The following is a 24,583-nucleotide window of genomic DNA, read 5'->3' as shown; positions in this document are numbered from 1 at the left end:
TTTCTCATGGCTAAATGGAGTTGGTTTTACATCATTCCCTATTTACTCCTCAGGAAAACATTTATTCATACCTGCCAAATGCTGCGTTGATAGGCCTGTCAGAGTAGTCTTTGCTTTAGTTGGGCTGTTGGACCAGCCCTCGAGTGATGAGTGATTGCTCTGTTTGTTGTTATTTGGGATTCCTGGCTGGCCTGGGATCTCTCGTTTCCCTCCCTTGGATTAGTTCATGTTGTTAATTCCACAAAAGAGTAGACACTTTTCTTATTCCCATGTAGAAACTTGGATTCAAATATTCATTTTGCAAACAGGTGAATAGTTAAAACAGGAGAATCCCATAGATTTCTCTTGTCCGTGATATCCCTCTCCTGATTCCTCGTAAAATGAATTATTGGGAATTACTTTATTTCATACCGTCTTCCTAGACAGGGCTTTCTAGGGCTTCCCCTAGAAAATGAAAGAACAATTTTCTTACCATAGTAAGATTTGTGGAGAAATGTTCACTGTATGGACCATGTGAATTCTCCCGTTCCCCCCACACCCGCCCGCCCCGTGTTTTCCTAAAGAAGTCTCTCGAATGAAGGGGAACTGGGGTGGAGGATGGGAGTGGAGAGAGAAGCCTCTGTTATCTAGCCCCAGGCCAATAATGATGCTAAGATATGCAGAAGGTCTTGGACTGGCCTGGGTCATTCAGTTAAAGTTATTTTTCTAGGACTTTCCATTGGGTCATTGTGGACAACTGCCCGGTTCAGCTTTGCTTAACAAGATTAAATTCCACCGGCCATTTTAAGACCGAGGACTTGTTGCCCTCACTTTAGATTTTGGGTCTGACTTTGGCTCGTACACACGCAGCGTGCTTAAAACTTTTCCCGGAACCGGCTGCTTGGCAGCTGGTTAGCTTAGCTGAACTGACCTTGTCTGCAGACACAGCCCGGAGAGTGTCACACACACGGAATTCATATCAGGCAACCTAGTTGTCCTGGTCATGTTGCTTTGCATTCAGAACATTTTTTAAATTAAGGGAAAAATGGAATAACTCCTTAAGTGGAGGAGAATGACTTCAAATTGGGACTTTGGGAGCTAAGCACAAAACATCAGACTGGCCATTGCAACCGATCTTTTCCAGTTGGTGACTAAGAATGGGCTGCAGGCCTCAGAGCTTAAACATAAAAGACCACAGGAGAGCTTGTGTTTCTTCAGCACTGAAGTGAAAAGGAAACATTTATCTTGCTGCACCCATCCTTACAGTAATTAAAGTTGACTAGGAAAAACCAGACAAGAGCCGTTTTATTTTGTTTTATTTTATTTTTTCCTTGCAAACCTTCAGATGTTGCAGAATAATCTGGCAAGCCAGAGTTCATTCTGTCTTCCTCCGTTGGGATCGGGGAGGGCATTTTCAGTTGCATATTTAATTCCACCAACAGCAAAGGAGAAATCAATTAGGGACTGGAAGCCCTTCTTCCTGACCGTCCAAAATGATGAGGCGTCAGCGGCCCTAATTGTTTTCCTTCTGTTCGGTGAGGATGGCTTTTGCGTCGTGTAATGACTGTGTCTGAGTCGAGTTTGCAATGCACCCTGGCGAGTTTAACTTCCAATTACATGTCTGCTTTATGAATCTTTACCTCCTTGAATCATGGGTGGGGTTTGGTTGATGGGGTGCCAAAAAAACAGTTTATACAGTAGGATTAGAACAAACCAGAAAATGGAAACTATTAGCAATTCGGTCATTAATTACATTTGTGAATCAATCTGGGACACTTGATAATTGTTTCTCGTAAACATTTAAGTGAAGAATTCCAAGAAATGATCTTTGCTATGCAGTGGAGTAGTCCCAGTTTTGATGCCAAAGCCTTACTCAATTAACATTTTTCCGTCCTTAAACCCTAATGTGGTAAATGACGACTCTTGTCAGTGAGTCCTGCTGGCACAGGGAAGTTGGGGATGGAATGCAAGAACTAGAAAAGGAGGAGGCTTGAGAGGACAGTGGCTGGAGGAGGAGCACAAGCGGGTCTTGGAAAGGGGAAAGAGGAAGTGAGGACCAGCGCCCTGCCCCCCTCGTGCAGGGTCCTTACCCACTTGCTTAATGTGGGGGAAGTGACCGCCTTCACGCTGCCTGCTTCTGGGCTGGGTAGAGAAGGGAGCGGTCTATTCCAGCGAAATAACTTTGATTTGTAACCCCTTAATTTAGTGTATGGATAGCTCAGACCCGGGATGGACTGGAGTTTCACTTTATGCCGTTTGTGATGGAAAAAGGATTTGCTAAGCAAGCTAGCATCATAAACGAGATCCTGGGGGACTATGTAACTTTCCCAAAGAGAATATACTCTGAAGCACTTACCCAGCTGTCATCTTCAAACAGTCTTGCAACCCCGACACTCTGAGTCCGGTTAAGGGCCCATCTAAGCTTTGACAGGCTTGGCCCTTAGGGACACTCCATTTTCTCTTACTTTGTGTTGCCATGTGGATTGAAAATAATAAAGCTTCCATTAGAATATGAATGTGTATATATGTCTATCCACCTAGCCATTCATCCATCCAGTGGTTCCATCTGATGAACCCCTTGGTATTCCTGCTTAAAAATCTTCTAAGGCTTTCAATGTAAAAACAGTTCAGACTATTGTGGTTTGGAAGTGTGATCTTCAGGAGAAAAGCCCAAGAACTCTTCGCTTGATCTTAGCCAAAAGGCCGAGAAGTGATAGTCCAAGAACTCTTTGCTAGAAACCACGATCCTTGGATTTAGGCTTGGTTCACTCTCAGCCACTTGACTTATCTGTATGCTCTTTGACAGGTCTCTCTAACACTTTCAGGGGCTCAGTTTTTTAATCTGTAAAATGGAAATAACTGGGCGCCTTCACTCCCATCTCCCCCCAGCCTTCGCCGAGGGTTGCAGGATGATTAATAAGGCCTGAAAGCTTTATCCGTAAACTGTCAAGGGCCAACAGTATTTTTGGAATCAAAAAGGAGGAAAGAGGGCTTCTGATTAAAGGTGATAAAGCAAAGGCATTCTGCAGAAACTGAACACAGGCAGCAAAGAATGAAAAACAAAAAATAAATGCCATCAATGAAGCAGAAAACCTCTTCCATCCCAAAATGACAAAACATGGAGCAAACTTTACACCACAGTGTGGGCTTGATTTTTTTTTTTTTTTTTTTTTTTTTTTTTTTGTCTACCTGGCATTCTTGCCTTTGGAGAGCAAGCTGTCTTGCATCATGCTCACTCCAGGTTTAGAGAAGGGCTGATCTTATCTTCCCTGCCCACTTTCCCTGGGGGCCCGGGGTAATTAAGTGGCCCCAGACTGGCCTTCCGAGTTCTCCAATCCACCAACCACAGCAGGTGGTTCAGAGGTGGGTACATGATCCAAAACAGGCCAGTTGAATTCCTCTCTGGGCCTTTTGCCAAAGCCTTTGAGGAAAGTGCTCTTTCAAGTTCATAAGCTGTAAAGATGATGTGGTCTTAGAGCCAATAGTGGCCATTTCATTGCCTTGTAGAGGGTGACTTTAATGGGGGACGTGATGTATAAACAGAGCTAAAAAAATGGAGATAGCGACCAAGTTCAAGGACAATCCATAGATACCCCTAGATCCAGCCGTACCTGAGGTCACCATATCCACATCACAGACTGCTCTGTTTTGTAAACCAATATGTTCCTTGTTCTTTTTTTCTTTCTTTCTCTCTCTTCTTTCCTTCCTTCCTTTATTTTGACAGGGTCAGCATGTAGTATTTCAGATTAGGTTTTTGTCACTTGGAATAGTGCAAGCAGGCGTCTAGTTAACCTACCGGACTCTACGAAGTATAGATGAAAACCAGGAGTAATTTGAGAGCAGACACTGACCTCCTCAGACCTCGAGCAAGAGACAGATTTCACTAAGAGTGAGTCTCTCAGTTCTGACAGGTGGACAGCCAGTAGTCTTTAACTCAAGAAAAGAGACTTGAGGGTGTGGGCCAGCCATGGGAAATGTGGAGATGCCCCTGTAAAGACCTCATTCAGGATCCAGATGGTGAAAGAGCAGAGGGATGGAGCGGAGAGTGATGATCTCCCCATTTCCTGGAGGCCAGCTGGTGCCTGTGTGCGTGCCTGCGTGCGTGTGTTGGCAGGGAAGGGAGTTTGCTAGGTTAGAACTCTAGGAGCCTATCACGGAACGGGGTTTTCCTGTGAGTCACAGTAATACGCCACACACAGACCCAGCGGCCACATGCTTCAGGTCAAGAAAAATGACAGACTTGGTGAATGGATGTTCAAGGAAGCTGACTCAAGTTGAAGCTATAGAACACCTGATTCTCCCCCTCTGTGGCTCCTATTTATTCTTCAGCAAATAAATGGCTCACCTTTAAAGATAAATAAATAGGATAAGAGTTAACATAGAACTCGAGCACAGATATATAAAACACATAATAAAAGACAGATGAAGAAAATGGATCACAAAAGGAATTGCCCTCTAAAACAAGAATTAAAACAATTTTCCATAGTGTCAAAAAATTTTTTAAGAAAAAAGAATAAGGAGCTCTTCTTTGGGTTATAAGAATTCAAATTCGAGATTCTAAGCCCACTAAAGAGATGAAAATATGTTTGCAGTTCTCAAGAAGTGAAAGAAAAATGTATAAACATGGAGAGGAAAGTCATATTAGAAATAAAGTGAGAATAAAAACAGTCGAAAATGCAGTGAGACGTGGTGTACAGGCTGGAAGCAATCCGACAAAAAGAAATGAATGTGGAGATGTGAACATGATTAAAGCAACTGGGATATATACAGGAGGCATGGCGCTTGTATTCCCGAAGGGGAGTCTTCCTCCTCTCCCCCAAGCCCTTCCTAGTTCTAGCTTACTTTCAACAACTACCTGCCACGCACTCTTGCAAGCGATTTACATGTGTTAACTCATTTGATATTCACAAGAACCAACTGACAATGGCAGAGACAAGTTTCTGAAATAGCAGTTTGAATCTGGAGCTCAGTGGACACATCAACCAAATTTTACATGGAGGACTCCACACTAAGTACTCACAACCATGTTCAGCACGAGAACACTACCCAGGACAGTATACCCTCAATTAGTAATTGTTGATTGAGTGGATACATGGAAGAAGGTATCCTATGGCCGACCAGGCTGAATAAGCAAGTCACATAAAAGGAGAAAAAGGCAGGCTGCCTCTGGCTTTATTAGAGCACTTCTCGGTGTCAGAAGACAATGGAGTAAGGTCTATGAAGTCCTAAGTTTAAGAAGAGTAACCCAAGATTGTATTGCCAGCTAAGGTGTTCCTTAGTAAAAAGGAACAGACAGACATTTCCAAATGTGAATGAACTTGGGAACTATATCATACATGCACTTTCTAGAAAAAAAATTTTTTTTTTAAAAAGAGTGTGTGTATGTATGTATTTGAGAGAAAGAGAAAGGAGGGGGAGGAACAGAGAGAGAGAGACAGAGACAGAGACTCTGAGCTGAGCGCAGAGCCCACAGGAAGCTCATCTCTTGACCCTGAGACCATGACCTGAGCCAAAACCAAGAGTCAGATGCTTAACTGACTGTGCCACCATCCAGGCGACCCTAGAAAACTCTTTGCCATCAAAATGATGTGTCAAAATTCAGAAATGAGGAGGCATTCATGGTGAGTATCGACCTTATTTTCACAGTGAACTAAAACTCTGAAAATGATGGTTATGGAACAGAAACCTTAATGATGTAATAGTAATATAAATAACCCAGACTGGGACTTGGGAGGCAGTGCAATTAGTTCACTTGATAAGAGGGAATAGATTTGTCGGTAGCTACAGTCTGAAATTGAAATATAAATTTTAAAAAGAATATTTCAGCATTCTAATGTTTTTCATTATTTTTTTTTCTTAACTTCAGAGAGATCTTTTAGAAACTAATATCTCTTGGGAAGACCCATTCATCTGAAGTTCTGCAATTCCTTCAGTTTCATCTCAATTTCTGTTTCTCTGTTAAATTCAAGTAAAATTTATACTTAATACTTTAAAATTACAGTGACATGTGTGGTATGATTCTGTTTATATGTATCCTTTACCTGCCCTCCCTCCAAATCACTCTTCTGTTCTTTCTTTTCTCTTTTCATCTGAATATGTGCAAAATATGTCTGGAATGATGTTTACCATATATTAGTATTTATTTCTGGGTGGTGGGATCCTGGATGATTTTTTAAACAAAATATCTTCTTTGTACTTTCTTATATTGTCTGGCCTTAAAAATTAATAAATACATCATTTTTTTCAAAAATAATGAAGTCATTATTATTTGAAGTAATTAAGGGTAATGTGCTGAGAAACCGTTTTCCGTTCAGAAAAGAGAAGCACCGGCCAGAATGGTTTTGCAGAATCCCACCTTGTTCGACCGTTTCCATTTAACAAGCATCTCTTGGGAAGCAAGCAGAACCCTACGAGGGCTCAGGGAGTGGGAGACAGAAATGGATCCCACCCATGAGGCACTTACACCGCGGCCGCAGCCCAGCCGGCTTGCTGCTTAGGCGTGGTGGCCTCTGGAACAGCCGTGACACCCATCACCTGGGAGCTTGCTACAAATGCAGAATCTCGGGCCCCATCCCGGACCTAGGGGATCCGAATCTGCATTTTTATAAGACAGCCAGGTGATCTGAATGCACAGGAAAATTTGGAAAGCATTGTTCCGTGATTAACTCTGAAGCTGGCGAATGAAAGCGCGTGCCCTGGCAGTTTCGGTGGGAGAGCGCCTCATTCTGACCTGAAGATCAGGGGAGGCTTCCTGGGGTCCGTGGGTTTGGGATGCCTCCCGAGGCGATTTTCAACAGGGGTGGGACACGGTGTTCTTTGCTGAAGGAGCTGCAGAGGCCAAGGGGTATCTGACTTGGTGGCGGCGGTTTGGCAGAAAGGCAGACGGGCTCTTGTGGCCGGAGCCTGGGTCCTGAGATCGGAGGCTGCAGGGAGCCACTGGGAAGTTTCCAGGGGGAGACTGAGTCTGGCAGCCGAGTGGAGGGCCGGGGGAGGGGAGAGCCGGGCCAGAGGAGCCGGTTGGGAAGCAGAGTTTACAGCTGTTATGGTGGAAGATGGTGTGTGTCAGCGCCCCATCGGGATGGTAGGGAGGAAAGCAGAGGTGCGGGGCCGCGTCCACACTAACGTGCTGGGGAAGAGCGCAGTCTCAGCCCCTCTCCCCGTGAGGCAGGCTGCCGCAGTGGCAAGTTCTGGGGCTTTTCACACCAAGTGCCTTGAGGCTGTGGGACTGTGAAGGTTAAGGGAAGCACGAACCCATGGGCTTGTACGCGAAGCCAAGGGAACTGGAGCTTAACTAAGTGAAGCTAACATGGTTAGCTACAAAGCCATGTCTAATCAGGTCTCTACAAGTAGAGTTTGAAGAATAACCACCACCTGACGACTGAAAAAGATACTAAGGTTATAGGTGTAATTTTTAACTATGTAGTTTTTAAATCTTGAGCCACAACCCAATGCTATAGATACCTTAGAGGACTTAAAATGTTGACCTTATGAACCTTATTTTGAACTCATATTCTTTCATTTCACTGGGCTTATATGTAACTAAGTAGAATTCTATTTTTTAACACTTGTTATTAAGACAGAATGCCGATGTTCTTAATGCTAATATGTCTAGAAACTGTGTGTCTGGTGCTTCAGGCCACAAAGACATGATGAAGGGACCTCCCCTTCCCCCCACCCCAGCACCACTCCTTGGTGTGACCTTCTCAAATCGCAGGCAAAGAATCTTAAGAGACGATGAAGGGGGGGAGGGTAAGCAGCCTAAAACCCATGGGCCAAATCTAGCCTAGTACCTGTTTTTGTAAATAAAGTTTTATTGGAACAAAGACACGTTCATTCAGCTGTTGTCTGTGGCTGTGTGCACACTACCAGCGGAGCTGAATTGCTCTAAAGACTGTACGGCTGCAAAGCCCTCAATATTTACTTCCTGACTTGAATCTATTCAACTTGAGTCTAATTCTAAAAATGAAGTGTTTTTTTCTCAGAGAAAGGGAAGGTTTGGCACAAATCCGCTAAATTTTTCATTTTATCATATGCTTACGATAATGAACCCATTTAAAATTTAAATGTGCTTTAAAATTTTAAATATACCTTTAAGATTTCCTTTCCTATTTTCATACATGTAATTTTTTTCCAAATGGAAATAAATTTATTGCTATTTTTCCTCCTTAATTCCAAATCCTTCTTAATGTCTTTATAGTTACTGCTTTAAAGCAGGAGTCAACAAACTCTGGCCGGCGAGCCACATCTGGCCAGCCACCTGCCTTGTTTCATTTTATACAGCCCTTGTGCCAAGAACGGTTTACACGTTTTTAAGTCACTACACTTATTTCTTTTTAAAGATTTTCTTTATTTATTTGACAGAGAGAGACACAGTTAGAGAGGGAACACAAGCAGGGGAAGTGGGAGAGGGTGAAGCAGGCTTCCTGCTGAGCAGGGAGCCCCATGCAGGGCTCGATCCCAGGACCCTGGGATCATGATCCTAGCGGAAGGCAGACACTTAACGACTGAGCCACCCAGGTGCCCCAAATCATTGCATTTAAATGGTTACAGAAGAACCTATGTGGTAGCCTCCATTTTGCCATTGGGCCTGTGAATATAAAACATATATTGTCTGGCTTTTTAAGAAAAAGTTTGCTGACCTCTGACTTAATCCAAAAAATTGGGAAAACTGTCTAAATAGCAAAATCTGAGTTTTTGAATGTTTTAAAAGAAATATACTTTACTTCTTCCGTGTATATGTGGTCCAGAATTAGATGTTGCCTATAGGACTGAGTGATGGATGAGCACTAGTGACTCAGTCAGTCTGTGTATGGCATTGCCTTGACTAGAGAGCTTGGTTCTGGTTATTCAGTGAAATGTAGGACTCCTATAAGTAATTGGGAAGAGAAGACGTTGCTTTGCTCTGAGACATGTTGGCAATAGATCAGGGACCTGAGAATGCCAGCCATCTTGCCGTCTTCAGTGATCCCACCTGAACTGGAGGAAGGGCAGAACTGAGAGAACTGCAGAAAGATGGAGCCAATGCCCTGATCACACTATACCTAAAATCCACCCTAGTGTTCCACTTTTAGGTTATATGAGCCAATACATTTCATTTACTGGTTAAATCTGTTAGAATTTTTTGTTGTTGCTGTTATTTGTAGATGAAGATAGCCTAACTAATTAAATGGTGTTATTCTGCCTCTAAGAAGAAGTCTACAAAAGAGCTTTAAAGAATAATTTCTTTATTGTTGGACATCAAAAATCATTGCACAAAAATTAATTATGGTCTCTGACAATTTGGAACAGGAAGCTGGGAAGAAGAATTATATTGGATAACTGAATCCAGATCTAGACACGTCTCTGATAGACAGGAACCCTTTGCCAAATATAACACTGTGAAATTTAATGAGTCCACTGTGGATGGGGGAAATCTGCCTTAGCTGCGTATGAAAGAAAAAACAAGAATTGACTAATGTTGTGATGTGACCACCAAAACCACTAACGTAGTCTCAGGCTGCATTATTCAGAATCTCTCTTCACTGTCCCTCAGCCATACCTTTAGCTCAGTGCTGGGTTCCAGACTTTAGAAGGGATCCAGATAGAGTGACACTCACTCAGAGTGACTGAACAGGCTGACAAAGAGATCTGAAACCACGTCCTAGGAGGAGTAGAAGGGACAGGAGAAGTTTGTCAGTGACATCAGTGATGACACCAGCAATGGTAATAAACCCTTACTGAGTACTTACTAGGCACCTGGAATTCTGCTAGCAATTCCACATTTTACCGTTTGATCCTCACAACAACCGTATAGAGTGAGTTACTAGAATTTACCACCCCCTCAGATGTAAGTGAGGAAACCAAAGCTTAGGTGAAAAACAGGCATGAAGTCACACAGCTAATAAATGCGATCATAATTAGCTGATAACGTAGCTAATAAAACTATGGGATTTAAACCCTAGGAGAGGACATTAAGTGGTGAACACCACATTTTTAAGTATGTGGACGATTATTGAAAAGAAGGAGGGTAAATCTTTGTTTCCTGTGGCTTCAATTAGTACAGAGAACTGAGAAGTTTCTTGGGGGTAGAAGATTTCCATTAACTGTAAGTGCATCTGTTCTCTTTTTTGGCAGAGAGGGGGTTTTCTTTTCTTAATGCCTCTCTCCCCACCTCACTCTGGTTGTGGGACTTCAGCTGTCCTGCTTTCCAAACACCCTTGTGAGGCTTACTCTGGTCAGGCGGGTAGTTCTTTCTCAGTGTTCTTAACAGTCTTTGACCTGTTAATCATGCTTGCCTTCCCAGCATGCTTGGGCTCCATGAGAATGTTCTTTTTTTCCCCTAAAGATTTTATCTATTTGACAGAGAGAGATCACAAGTAGACAGAGAGGCAGGCAGAGAGAGAGAGAGGAGGAAGCAGGCCCTCCGCTGAGCAGAGAGCCCGTTGTGGGGCTCGATCCCAGGACCCTGAGATCATGACCTAAGCCGAAGGCAGAGGCTTTAACCCACTGAGCCACCCACGTGCCCCCGTGAGAATGTATTTTATTTCTCCTCTTCCTTTGGACTTCTTTTCCCCTTTTCTATCCTTTACATGAACATCTGACAAGGCTTGGGCCTGAAATACTGGTCTTTCAGCCACAAACCTGATGACTCCAGTCCCTGTGTACCACTTGGATCTCTAACAGCGCTCTTGCCCTGATTTCCACATTTCCGTTGCCGATCCTCCACTTTTCATCTGAAACACTATGGCAGACATCGCATGTGCTTCACTCCTCAAACTGTTCTACTCCCTAGCCTTCCCACTTCTGTTGATGGAAACCCTGCTATCCTGTTCCTCCAGGCCTACCTTCTGCTCTTTCTTCCGCTTGAAATCAACCACCAGTCCCATCAACTGTTCATTTGCAAGATCTCTTCAATTTTTCCTTTATCTCCAGTCCTATTGGCACCCCCAAAGAATTAGTTCTTGTTACGTGCTTCCAAGTCTCCTAAATGCTCTTGTCACATATCCAGAGTCCATCACCTCCTGTGTTAGAACCTATGACCGCTCCTCATTGCCCATCTGATGGGGCCATCACCGGGCAGCAGTTCCCATGTGTCCCAGCAGAAATCTCCTATTCCTACCTTGCTGGCACCGTGCAGTTATCCCCTGCCCCGAGTCTCAGGCTGCTCACGTTCCTCTTTGCCTTCCTCATGATCCTCCCCTCCTGAGGGTAGTGCTGTCACTTGCTGGTCCCGCTTTCACTCTTTTAAGACCTATTCTATGGCCTGTTTCTCCCTCTCACTCATCACTTCCTTCTCAGCATCCCTCTAGTTCCTGTAACCTGCTGGCTTTCACAATCTAGCCCTTGATTAGAGAATTCCTTGGAACTTTCCATTTTAAAGAGTTGCTGAGCTCCTCAAAGTAGCTTTTAGACTCCTTCAGGGCCATGCTTTGTACAGTTTTTATCAAAAGAGCATCCAGCCCTGGACTATTCAGACAGGTTCTTGTTGATTCAGAACAAAAGAGAAAACCAATATTGACTATGAACTTCTTCAAAGGTACCAGTCACTGTACTAAGGAGAGGCATTGCCCTCAGGTCAACATAAGAAGACCAAGGCCAAAAGCTAAAGTAAGTTGCCCAGATCTACACAGCTGATAAATGTTGGTCCAGGACCTGGTAGTTTGGGTTCAGAGCTTACAAGTTCAATAACTGTACAAAGATGATCATAGCAAGTGTTCGTAGATCCCAATCCTGTGCTCTTCTTGAGAACCAGCAGGACCCAGCACTGCTGAGCTTTGGTATATACTAAGAAGGACCCTTCTTCTTTCTTCCTTTTTTTTTTTTTTAACCCCTTCCCATAATTGGGATCCACAAATGTGTTAAATAGGGAGGCAACCTCATCAACGTCCATGACTCCGAGAGAGTGGACCAGTGACTTTGGAAAGCCATGAGTTGAAAACTAGCTTGCTGGTTGTCAGTAGTATTTAGGACAATAATGAAAAGAAGGCCTTGCCTCTATTGTTCTGACTTCCTTATTATATCTAGGAGTGAGAAGAGCAAGAACTTCCTTGGCTTCACACCCTGTCAGACTTGGTATTTTACCTTCTCGTAGGGTAGATTAGATCTGTTCCATTTGAATCTCAACTCTGAGAGCACTGATGCAGTAGATCCCATCCCCATACTCTTTGTTTGATTGGCCAGGGACCCCTTGGTACCAGATCGATGTTTTTACATTGTGTAAAAATAAATAAAAACAAATAAAAAATAAATAAATAAAAATAAAACATAAAATAAAAAATAAATAGATAAAAATGTGTAAAGATTAGCTTGATCTTTTCTCTACTAAATGATAAGAAGTGTTAAATCAAGTGTTTAAAAAGGGGGCATGTTTATGGGTTTATGGGAAAAAAATGGTGTTTGGAGAAGCTAATCCTTGGGCAGCAGTACAAGCCAAGGGCCAAGACACAGCACTGAGCATTTCCCCAGGCTCTTACTGCACGGGCGCAAGTGTGGGGGCCACACGTGTGGGTGTTTGTGAGTGACCCTGGCTGCATGTATATGCATTCTTTGTGATTTTGTTGTAGCAAATCTTTTATTTGATGACAAAAAAGAAAATTTGTTGTAAAACTTGCACTCAGTGTTTTTTACTTTGGAATTGTCTATAGGTATTTAAATGTAAGTACTTTTAAGTATCAGCTGTAGTTAAAAGAAAGTTGTATCCTTCCTGACAGTCTCTACATTAAATAAAACCTTAAAAACAAAACAAAACAAAAATCCAAACCAACTTGGCAATATAATCCTACTATTGGCCAACCGCTACTCTTTTATTTGGAACACAAAATATTTGTCATCTGGAGGCTGCCTGAGAATTTACCTTCAATTTTTTCACATTTAAATTATTTGAAAAAATAAGACATTTTTCAAAGAATATTAACTGAATGCATTTCTTAAAGTGGAAACAGGGCACTCTGTGATGAAGTAGAAAGAGCTGTGAGTTGGAAATTGTGAGATCTGGGCTTCAGATCTGACCCTGGTGTGTGACCTGGGGCACATCCGACCAATTTGGGAACAACTTCCTTGTGCACAGGGAGACAGAGAAAGGGTCCCTTCCAGCTCTTAAATGCTAGTCTTTTGTGGGTCCGGCAGACCTGAGCTCTTTCTTATTGTAACAGTGACCTCTTGTGGTATATATCCTTCATCAGTTGTGGGTTTTTTTTTTTTTTGGATTTGCAAAGTAAATTTGGGATTTGTTTGTTGTTGTTGTTTCTAGTAACTGTATTTAATACTATGAAACCTCTCTGTCTTTTTTTTTTTAAGATTTTTTATTTATTTGACAGACAGAAATCACAAATAGGCAGAGAGTCAGGCAGAGAGAGAGGCGGGGAAGCAGTCTCCCCGCTGAGCAGAAAGCCCGATGCAGGGCTCGATCTCAGGACCCTGAGATCATGACCCAAGCCGAAGGCAGAGACTTAACCCACTGAGCCACCCAGGCGCCCCTCTGTCTTGTTTTTTGATAGATAAATCTAAGCTGGAAATCAGATGTTGATTAAAGGACTGTAGAGTGCGAAACTCCATCTTCTAAGCAATCCTCTGTGCTTTCTTCCCAATCGCAGAAAAAGAAACGCTCTAGTTTTTATGCTGACATTGTTGTATTCCTCTTCCTCCTAGGGACCAGGGGAAGAGGCGTTCAAGAGCCTCATCTTGTTTCAACAGCTCAGACCTGAGCCGACTGGAAACCAGAGCAGGTGAGGTGTGCGAACGCTGCGAGGCCCCAGAATTTCACCTTCAGCAGCTCCAACTGTAAGAAAAACATTTGCACCCAAGATGTCTCATGTTGGCTCACTGTTTGAAAACTCCAGTCACTTCCAACTTGGCCACACATCAACATTTATTTTTAGAAATTTTTATTGTTTTCACAACGGTCTTAAAATTCTTACCATTATCCAGCTCTGGAGCCTCAGACATTTATAGATCATGGTCTTAGTAAGTGTGAAAGAAACTATTTTGTAAAAGCATTCCTAACGTTGCAAAACTTGACATTAACGTAATTCTTGAGTTAACCGGAAGTTCAAAATCATTGCTCCCTTAAGTGAAACTGTATTAATTGTGTGAAGACAGCCTTTGGGGTCTTTAACCTGTTTGAGAAAAAAATATATAACAATATTAATCACAGGCTAGAAATGAGGCAAAGTGTATTCATGCAATGAAATATAGCAGTCATGCTTATAATATTGACTGAAATGAGTACAAACATAATATTATGTGAAAATGTTAAGTTGCAAAAACAGTGACATAGGTTGTTTATGGACAGATCTGTGTGGTGACATGTAAAGTTCAACATGATAAAAATAACCACCTGATTTAGAATGGTGGTAATCCTTGGAGGGAGAGGGAGGAGGGGAAATGGATAGGGGGAGGCAACTATATCTGTAATGTTTATTTCTTCAAAATAAAGGGAAGGATAAAAATACCATTAGTATTTGACCAAACTATTTGTGGATACACAGGTGTTTGTTACTTTTTCACATGATTTTTTTTTTACACACATGACATTCTATAAAACCAGACTGAAATCAGATTGAAAAAAAAATGTTTTATTACTTTCAAAAGTAATTTCTTATCACTAAAATGACTTCTGTGGCCAATAGGAGTTTCTGTAACACTCAGGAAAATCTTAGACTGATTTCCGCATCAGCATTGTTGCTAAGGATTTTACAGGCACTTGCTAAAAACATCAGCCAATAAACATTGTGTCAAGTTTTTGTGTCCAGAACTCAAAGCTGTGGTTAAAAACTATAACCACTGAGACAGCAAAATCGTCAAAAACATGCTGAAATTTCTGCTTGACTTACCCAATTTCCTGTTGAATCATAATTTTTATATTTAGCAAACTGTGAACCTAGATGAAAGTGCTTTCTAAAATATTAGGTTGTTGCCCAGGACTGAGGCAAACTTTATTTAGTTTTTGTAGATTTTCAGGAGTAATCACAGGATTCCATGCTCCAGTTGCTGGAGTGGAGAGTGGTTTAGTTATATAAAATGGGATTTCTGCAGAAAGCAGCGTTCTAGGGGGTACCTGAGTGGGTGGAGACGTGGAAAGGTCATGGCTGGACACAGCCACTTGCCAGGCAGTTCTTGGGGGAGGGTTGAAAGGGATCCCTTACACCACAGTGTCTGGCTGACTTCTGCTCTGAGAAGGAACAATCTTAGAACCATTCAGAAGGGCCTGTAAGGGCCTTTCCTTTGCCAAGGTTAAATAAGTGCTCTATGATTTCTGGCTCACCCCTGTAGTTCCACTTTTCCTGGGGTGAGCGCATTATTGATTTTGTTTGCCCTAAGAAACAGATTGAGAATCATTGTTCCTCATAGAGCTGTTCTATTAAAGAGCATATTGCTTAGAAGGTAAAAATGCTGATTTGAACTTATTGGATTTGGAGTCTGTATTTCTAGTAAATTTTAAGTGTGCTGTAAATATTTGGTGATTAAGTTATTTATCTGACTTACTATCTTCTGGCTTTTCACTTGCCTTGATAGATGTTGACTGTATTCACATGTTCTGGACTTGGTCAGGTACCTGGGACTATGACTTGCTATGGGTTAGGGTTGCTTGAATATTCAGGTTTACTTTTTGAGTCCATACCTATAATTTATCAAAGTTAGTGTAGACTCATAAAAGTAATGACCCAAAAGATTGAGATGATGGTCTCCCATCCATTATCTGCAGTTCTGAAATCCCAAAACTGAAGCTTGGGAAGGCTTGGGAAGCTGAAGTGTTTTTCAGACTCATGTAGGGGCAATGTCCGAGCCCAGCTGATGGGACACCAAGAGTAGTCTTTGTTTCGTTCACGTGAATTTGCATGTACCCTGCCACAGGGTGCTGCCCCTGAAGACCCTACTTGGGGTGCTGTGTGTTACACAGCACGTTCACCCTATTGCCTCATTAAAATCCAAAAGTTTTGGATTCCCTAACCACATCTGGTCCAAAGGCTTTGGCTAAGAGATTGTGAACCTGTTCTGATATGGACTGACGTTGTCCTAAAGACAATGCACCCGTGCATTTCATGCGTTCTTCCTTATGGGTTAGACAAATGATGGGAAACTTTGCTATTAAAACTACAGACAACACACCTACACTACTGAATTACAGCTTTATCGATACCCTCTCTGTCTACTTTTTCTGCTCAAGGGCTCCTCACGCCTAGTGTGCCTGGACCCCTTTTGGTGCCAGGGAGGTTTGAGAAAAGGCAAACCTGGACTCACTGCCCCTTGGGTGGAGGGAGGGTATTTCCAGTGTGGAGAGTTAGAGGGGGACCCATGCACTGGAGGGGATGGATAAATGGCATAGCTTTCCTGCTTCTCCTGGGTGACATCATCACCACATGCTCGGGAAGTTTAATATGTATTGTATTTTTTTTTCCTTCTCAAGAGTAGCACAAATGCATGAGAGGTTTTGGAAAATGGGGAGCGCATAAAAGAAATTAATAACCCATAATCCCGGTACTCAGAGATGACCATCGTTACCCTATTTTATAGAGGGAAAGTGATGCAACCTGCCCACAGTCAACCAGCAGAGCTAGGATTCAAACCCACACAGTGACTCTAGAACCTTAGAACTTAGGACTCTAGAACTCTTAACAGGCCTCCCTAGTCAGCTGGTTTCCAACCCCGCCCCCGCCCCGAGTTAAAATAACCTAAAAATATGTAGGCCATATGCCTCTTCACTGCTCTCACTCTCTTCCCCTCTTTCTATGAAACCCCGATTGTCCCTATCATTTCTAACTCTTTGGGGGACATTTTTGGGATCTAGGCACCCACGGTGGGCATTTGATTGATTGGTACCAGGTCCACTCTGAGCACGTACAGACTCTGAACCAGTATAGACTGGGCGCCACGAGAGGGCCTCATGGGGAGGGAGGGAGGGAGCAGAAAGGAGAAGGGAAACTGAGTAATGTGTCTCTAGCATTGCTCCTGAGAGTCTGCACTGGGGTGGGTGTGGGACTAGTGGGGTATTTCCTGTGTGAAATGTAATCATGATTTGCAGTTTCTAGTACGATTCACACTGCCTTCCAAAGTCACCTCTCAGTTTACTGATTTTGCTGTGGGGTAGAATAGCACAGAGGTCAAGAGCAAGGGCTGTGGCTCTGTATGACCTTGGGCAGGTAGCTTAACGCCCCTGAACCCCACTTTCTTCATCTGGAAAATGGAGACAATTTGAGGACCTCCTCATTATGCTATAAAAGTTAAGTAGAGGCATGTGGCCTCTTACGGTGCCCAGCCAGTGGCAACATTCCTCTTCTAGGACCTATGACGTTCCGGGGCAGCATCTAATCTCATTGATTCAGTGGTATCATGCAGCCGGATGAACGTCAGACAGCGGTGGCCTGTTGTTTTTTAATCAGGAAAATGAAATTCACATTTATTGAGTGTTTACAAGAAGCCAGACACTGGGCTCTGAGCCTTACCTATATCATGTCTTTTAATTCTCAGAGCCCTGCAGGCAAAGATTTTCATCTCTGTTTCACTGATGAGGCTCAGAAAGGGTAAGAAGCCAGACCCCGGGCAACCAAGTCATCTATACCGACACTGCGATTCGGACTGAAATTAACAAATTCACTTGGCGCTGATGACAATGGCCTTGAAATCATGTGTCCATTTCATTTCCTATAGGAAAGAAAGCCTCTCTGCAGGTCTTCCTTTTAGAAAAGTTTTCATTAAATGTTTTCAGAATCCTTATTCTTTACATATCTATAGTTTTCTATTTACTCCACGTTACCGAGTAGTAAGCTTAAATAAAAAATAACTCCAACTCTTTGCCTTATGGGGACACCTGGATGGCTCAGTCAGTGTAGCATGCGACCCTTGATCTTGGGGTCATGGGTTCATGGCCTGCATTGGGCGTAGAGCCTACTTAAAAAAACAAAAACAAAAACAAAACAAAAAAACAACAAAATGCCTTATGACAAAAATTCCAACATTTACAAAGCTTAAGACATCATGCAGTGTCCTAACAAGAGTTTAAAGTTCTGACTTCTTTACATGACCTTACCTGATTTTGATGTGGGGTGATTTGATTAAAAGACAGTGGTTCTAATTAGAATTAGTTGGGCTTAGGGGGCAAGGTATAATTTAATTCCAGAGCTGATTAATTTTGGTGATGAATAACAAAGACTTGAGGTGGTTCTCCCGGTGTACCTCCTTGTTCATTGCTTTCTCCTGATCTGGATTTCTTTTGCAGCCTCAAAAGCTGACATGCAAGAAAAGGAGACAGAAATAGAAGTCGATGAAGTCTTTTGGAATACCAGGATCGTACCGATTTTGCACCAATTAGAAAAGGGTAACACAAAATGTTTTTGTTTTAAATTGAGAATATCTGTAGTTATTTCTGTGTTCCCCATTGCCCTGATATTTTTAGTACACTTTGACTACCATTTCTGCAAACATTTTCAGAAACAAATGAAGTTATCTCTATATTCACCCACTAATGTACATAAGAAATACAGGTAAACCAAATTTTTAGTGAGTAAAAATTACTCACTAAATTAAATTCAGGAGGAGGGCCTACTTCTAAAACTCCCCATGGAATACATATTAACTATCACCTTCTGTCTGCCCAAGAAAATGTTGGTTTGAATTCTCTGGGCTGGCAGTTAATACATGAAAGTGCAAGATTAAAACAGATTTCAGGCCCCTGAAACTTTGACTAAGTCTCATGGACTGGCATGCTTGGGAGGCGTACCCATGGTTTTCTAGATCCAAATGCATGTGTCCTATTCTCCTAAGGTGACCACAGCTGAAGACCCCAGGGGATGACTTTTCTCCTTCTGGAGTTCCTAATTTCCACCCTCAGCTTCCCTTGGGGCCCTTTATTTTAGGAGACGTGTGCAAAAACTAGTGAGGAGAGCAGTCAGTCTGAGCAAAGTTTCAAAAGGAGAACATGCTAGCAGAGGAAGGTCTGCAGCATGAAGGCCTGGGCCCGAGGAAGTCTTCAGTCTGAAGGACTTTAAGAGAGCTCTGAGGACACCAACAGAGGAAAGGGAACCGGAGTTTGGGATCTGCAATGTGGACGAATCTCCCTTCTCAGAGGGTTGGGGGCCCTGAAGTATGGCTTCTCTCCCATCAACTTAAGAACAGTGAACGGTGGCAGGACTGGGTTTACTTGAGCTTTTAAGGGTCTTTCTTTCTTGTTTTCCTTTTTATTTTGACATAATTTCAGACTTAGAGGAAAGTGTCCATGGTAGTACAAAGAAACTGTGTACGCCCTTCTTTCAGAGTCCCCAAATATTAATCTTTTACCACATTTGCTTCACTACTCCCTCTCTCTCTTCTGCCTTCTTGCTCTCATTTTCTCTGTAGCCCCCAACACACACACACACACACACACACACAGACCATACATAGACATTGTTTTTTTTTCCTATTTTGAACCATTTAAGAACAAGTTGCCAAGTGATGTCCCATATCCCGAGTACTGTAACATATATTTCAAGACGCACGGACATTCTGTCCTGGATACTACCATACCATACTATACAAACTTTATTGAGTTTTGCCAGTTATCCTAATAATTCCTTTTATAGAAAAAGAAAATCCTGGATCACAAGTTCAAATTATTTGTCCTCTTTTTTGACACAGTTGAGGAATACAGGCCACTGCCCCCACAAAGGAGTTTGGCCTGGTGTTTTCTCACACTTAGATCAGGATGAGGCATTTGGGGCAGGTACACGGCATGCGTGATGCTGTGTTCTTCTCAGTGCGTCCTAGTGGTAGGTTCACAATGCTCATCTCGTCTCTTACTGGAGATGGGAACTTCGATCACTTGGGGAAGGTGGTGTCCAGGTTTTTCCACTTTAAAGTTACTGTTTTCCTCTTTGTAATTAATAAGTATCTTACGGGGAGCCACGACTTTGAGGCTACATTGGTTTCTATGACTTCTCCAACTTTTACCCACTAGCTTTAGTCCCCTGAGAATCTTGAAAGCTCTTAAGTTCAAGTTGTCTTTCAAGGCTCTACAGCCTTTATAAAAGCCAACTGGCATAAAGAGTTAATTTGATCAATAGTTTAAAATTTGACCCATGAAACTTCCTTTTTTAGTTTCTTTTAAACTAAGGCAGCTACTCCTCGTTGAACCCACCAGGCTGAAGAGTTTGCAGAGGGAAGTGTTAGAGAAATGCCTTGAGATCTCCCCACAGCCAGAGTGGCCCACGGCCTGAACTTGGGGTTTGTGAAGAAACTGCCAGGAACAGAAGAATAAAACAACAAAACAAAAGTGTTCTTACAATAGAGCTCAGGTTTTTCCTTTTATTTAAAGTGAGTCTAAGTCATTTCCCAAAAATTCATTTATTTAAGTGCATAACCGAAAGCCATTGAAGGTTACCAAGCTATTGAGGTTTAACATTTTTTCTTAGATGTTATTGTTGAAAAGAGCTAAAAATGGCCTGAGTCATTTCCTTCTTCAGGCGCACACTTCCTCTATGTGGGCTTTTAAGAGCACATTATGGTATTTATTTAAGATTGGTTTCCTAATTTTAAGTTTTGTGATGGGATCTATCAGATAATATTTTTCAACTGAATATCTCAGACTTGGATTCTTAGATTTCCCCTCAGGTTCCGCTTTGTGTGCTTGTTTTCTTCTTCCTATGCCTACTGGGATGGATACTACGTCCCAAGATGGCTGTCCTCAGAATTCTCACCATAAAAGAAAAATGTTCTAGGGTTCTCTCGTCTCCCAACTACAGTCTTCTTATCCTCCTCTCTTGTAGTAACCACCTGCAAGTAATAGTGGCTGAGGTGACATTTGTGAGATTTCTGTTCCCTTGGAGCCCTCTTTTCCCAGATGAGGAACACTGTTCTCACAGAAAAATATGGATCATTGTTTCCGTCACCAGATACACTAGAAAACAAGTATTTATTAAACTATGTTATAGGTTGTCAGTACAGTATTCTCATTGTACCCTGTTCTGGTGATACAAAGATACAAAGACACGATTCCTCCTCATGTAGCGTGACATCTGGGTAAAGGCACTGGGCATGGAACTCGGCATCCATAGATACGTAAGGAATAACACAGTACAAAGTCATGTTCTTGGAATGTGGAATGATACATCTTTTCTGGAGGAGCCAGAATGTAAACAAAGCCTTGATGGACCCAAATCAGTAGGAATGAAGGAGAGGAGAACATTCTGGGCCAGTGGAACTACGCTCCAGAGGGCTGGAGGTAGAGATACTGTGGTGTGCTTCCCCGAGACTGAAGGGAGCACCATGAGGTAGAGGGCATTTGGGGAGTAAAGCAGGCCACCTGGGATCGGTACGGTTCTATTCTTTAATACACTCTTTGAAAGACTGTGTGTTCTAGATAAGCCGACTGATGAGTAAATAAGTCAACATGGTAGGAGGTAGATTGAAAAAAAAAAAAAAAAAACCCAACAGGTAGATGGAAACTGCAAGAGAAGGGAAAAAACATAGTTCAGGAATTTGAAGATGTTTGGGGAAAGAATTAGGGGTTTTACTTAACACTGTGTTTGACACACTTGAAGACTTGACCTTAATTAGTAAGTGCCGCTTTTACTCTCTTTGCTCTGACAGAAGAAAACATTGAAACGATTTGTGCTGCTTGCACACAACTTCATCACGCTTTAGAGGAAGGAAACATGCTTGGAAATAAATTTAAGAGAAGAAGTGTTCTCCTGAAGACCCTGTATAAACTAGTTGATATTGGTTCAGACTTGCTCAGCCTTAAACTTGCAAAAATTATTCTAGCAGTAAGTTTTTCTTTCCGCTGGTCTAGTAGACTGTAGCACATAAAAGTTCTAAATAAATATGCTTTATTTGTAAGTCCTACAGAGATCAGAAATGCAGTGTGTTCATTTAGAATCTTGAAAAAAAATCAAGGTAATAAATTGCCATCTCCGAATTTGACTAGGAACGCTGTCTTAGGCTGAGGTCGTGGAAAATGTTCAAATAAACTCTTATATTTGGACTGTGGCTGGGTTAAAAAAAAAAAAAAAGGTGACAATAGGCAAACACATTCAAAACAGTTTCTTAAGTAACTTGACTGGAGATCAGTATCAGGGAACCCAAGCTTGTGGTTTCTGCCTTACGGTTTCTGCCGGGTCCTTGATTCTGCTCCACGATTTAATAAATAACCGAGGATACCCTGGGCCGTGGACACACTGGCCAGGTGCCTTATGAACCAGTGTGAAACAGAGAAGCAGCTGCTTGTGGTCATGGGAAGGTGGTAACAGAAGGCTCCCGGGACGTGTTAGAAGAAAAGTCCAGACACCAAATAAAAGTCTGGATAAGCTCTGTCTCGGGCAAAATGATACCATTGTTTGAGGGGAACACTTTGTTGTCACAGCCATAAGCGGTTGGAAACAAAAGATAAGACAGAGTTATTAGAGAACCTTCTAAAAGAGCCGCTAAAACAAATGAATGAAGCTTTGTTTACCTGGTTTCATAAAAGTAAAAGCTATTATGTTAACACCCATAATTCATATAATTTAAAATCCGAAAGTACACAGGGAAGGTAAGTGTTGGCATACTTACTAAGAGCTCGGTAAGAATGCCCAGCGTTCCTTATTTTGATGTCTTTCATGAAAGCAGAATATCCTGACTACATGCTCCATGTAATTTTTGGGAGAAGCTTCAACTTTACTTAGCTGTCATCACAAACTATTCACCCTCTTCTAAAACACTGTGATATGATAGATGACTCAGAAAGCAATACTTCTTTGAAATGGTGATTTGAGATGTATTTTGATCCCCTCATTGGGGGTAACTGATCGGTCAGCTTTAATGAAACAAAAAAGAGCAGAAGCCACAGAGATCATTGTAGTTAAAAGCTGTAGGTAGACTTACATTAACTCACTGGAATTTATTTATTTATTTATTTTTAAAAGATTTTATTTATCCATTTGACAGATAGAGATCCCAAGTAGGCAGAGAGGCAGGCAGAGAGAGGAGGAAGCAGTCTCCCTGCTGAGCAGAGAGCCCGACGTGGGGCTCGATTCCAGGTTCTGGGATCATGACCTGAGCCGAAGGCAGAGGCTTTAACCCACTGAGCCACCCAGGTGCCCCTACTAACTGGAATTTAAATAAAACTTGAAAAAGAATAAAAAAAAAAAAGTGACTGGTAAAGGTGAAAATGTATCAGCGTGCTTGCCCCATTTCCTCTCTGGCCCTGGATTTGGGGTGCCCCCTAGGCCCAGGAGAGCCCCTGTGAGAGGCTGGAAGTTTCTACCAGCATAGCTGCCCTAGGGAGACAGAAGCTGTTAGCTGCTGAGCAATCCATTGTTTTTGGTTTTTCATCTGGATCCCAGACATTTTGCTCCCTTCCAAGCCAAAAAATAGATAAATGAGACAGAGAAGGAAAATGTCATGAATTCATCAATGCTTTGCCGAGAAAATGTTATTTTGGCTATTAAAGGTGCCATTCAAATTAATTAGATACATGATATGATTTAACTATTTTAGGGTAAAAGGCTGGGTGATCTCCCAGGCAGTGATCCCATCCTGAACTCAGCTTGATTCGATAAAGCTCTCTGTGTGGCGTTGACTGCCTGGCAGAATCATGGGCAGTTCTGAGCGGGCTACACTCCAGAGTGCAGTGGGCAGGCTGTCCCTTTTGATTAGCTACAGAATCAGGTCAGGAGGGATCTTCAAGGCCATCAAGCCCAACTTCCCACCTGTTACCTGAATCTCCCCTTAATGTTCCAAACAAGACATTGTTTTGCATAGGCCTTGGGATTCTATGTAAGTTTTAGAAAGGCCATATCATAAAAAGTTAAAAAAAAAGAAAAGCTAACTAACAAAAAATATATATGGAACTAAGATGTTTTTAATATCTTCTCTAGTTTCTGCCAGTACTACCAGTTTAGTATTCAAGTTCAGACATTTAAAGTTATTTATAGTTAGGGGCACCTGGGTGGCCTAGTCAGTTGACCTTCAGCTCAGGTCACGATCCCGGAATCCTGGGATTGAGCCCCACATCGGGCTGTCTGCTCAGCGGGGCGTCTGCTTCTCCCTCTCCCTCTCCCTCTGCAGCTCCCCCTGCTTGTGCTCTCTTTCTCTCTGTCTCTGTCAAATAAATAGATTAAATCTTTAAAAAAATTATTTATAGTTAAAAACATTCAGGGAGGGGCACCTGGGTGGCTCAGTGGGTTAAGCCGCTGCCTTCGGCTCAGGTCATGGTCTCGGGGTCCTGGGATCAAGTCCCGCATCGGGCTCTCTGCTCAGCAGGGAGCCTGCTTCCCTCTCTCTCTCTCTGCCTGCCTCTCTATCCACTTGTGATCTCTCTCTGTCAAATAAATAAATAAAATCTTTAAAAAAAAAAACATTCAGGGAGTATAATATCAGTTCTTCTGCTTTCTTGCATTTTTTTTGGTTTAGTTGGAGGTTTTGCCAGACAGCCATATAATTTTAAACTTTGTGTCAAAGAATCTTACAAAAATGTATCAATCTGTATTAAGGATTTTTAAAGTACAAACATATATGCAATGAATGCAACTATATATTCAGGAGGGGGAAAAAAAATCTAGTACTCTAGGTAGGGGGTAAAAAAAAACCAGAAAAGAAACCCCACCAGTCTGTCAAGAGTGAGTATATATAGTAGTAGTAGTGTAAGTGTTCTTAAACTTCTCTTTAATTTTCC

The 24,583-nt window shown here is 42.2% G+C and overlaps 1 protein-coding gene across 1 annotated transcript in view; it reads left to right on the top strand.

The window, feature by feature from the left end:
• The window catches only part of ARMC2 (armadillo repeat containing 2), a 110,862-nt gene that overhangs the window by 29,196 nt on the left and 57,083 nt on the right, over positions 1-24,583 (top strand). The window contains exons 6-8 of the mRNA XM_046004179.1: positions 13,606-13,682; positions 18,173-18,271; positions 21,520-21,695. Coding sequence (XP_045860135.1) covers positions 13,606-13,682; positions 18,173-18,271; positions 21,520-21,695 — 352 coding nt within the window. The remainder of the gene's footprint in view (positions 1-13,605; positions 13,683-18,172; positions 18,272-21,519; positions 21,696-24,583) is intronic.

This window comes from Meles meles, chromosome 5, assembly GCF_922984935.1.
Source record: "Meles meles chromosome 5, mMelMel3.1 paternal haplotype, whole genome shotgun sequence".
NCBI lineage: Eukaryota > Metazoa > Chordata > Mammalia > Carnivora > Mustelidae > Meles > Meles meles.
This window is presented reverse-complemented; position numbering and strand designations above follow the sequence as displayed.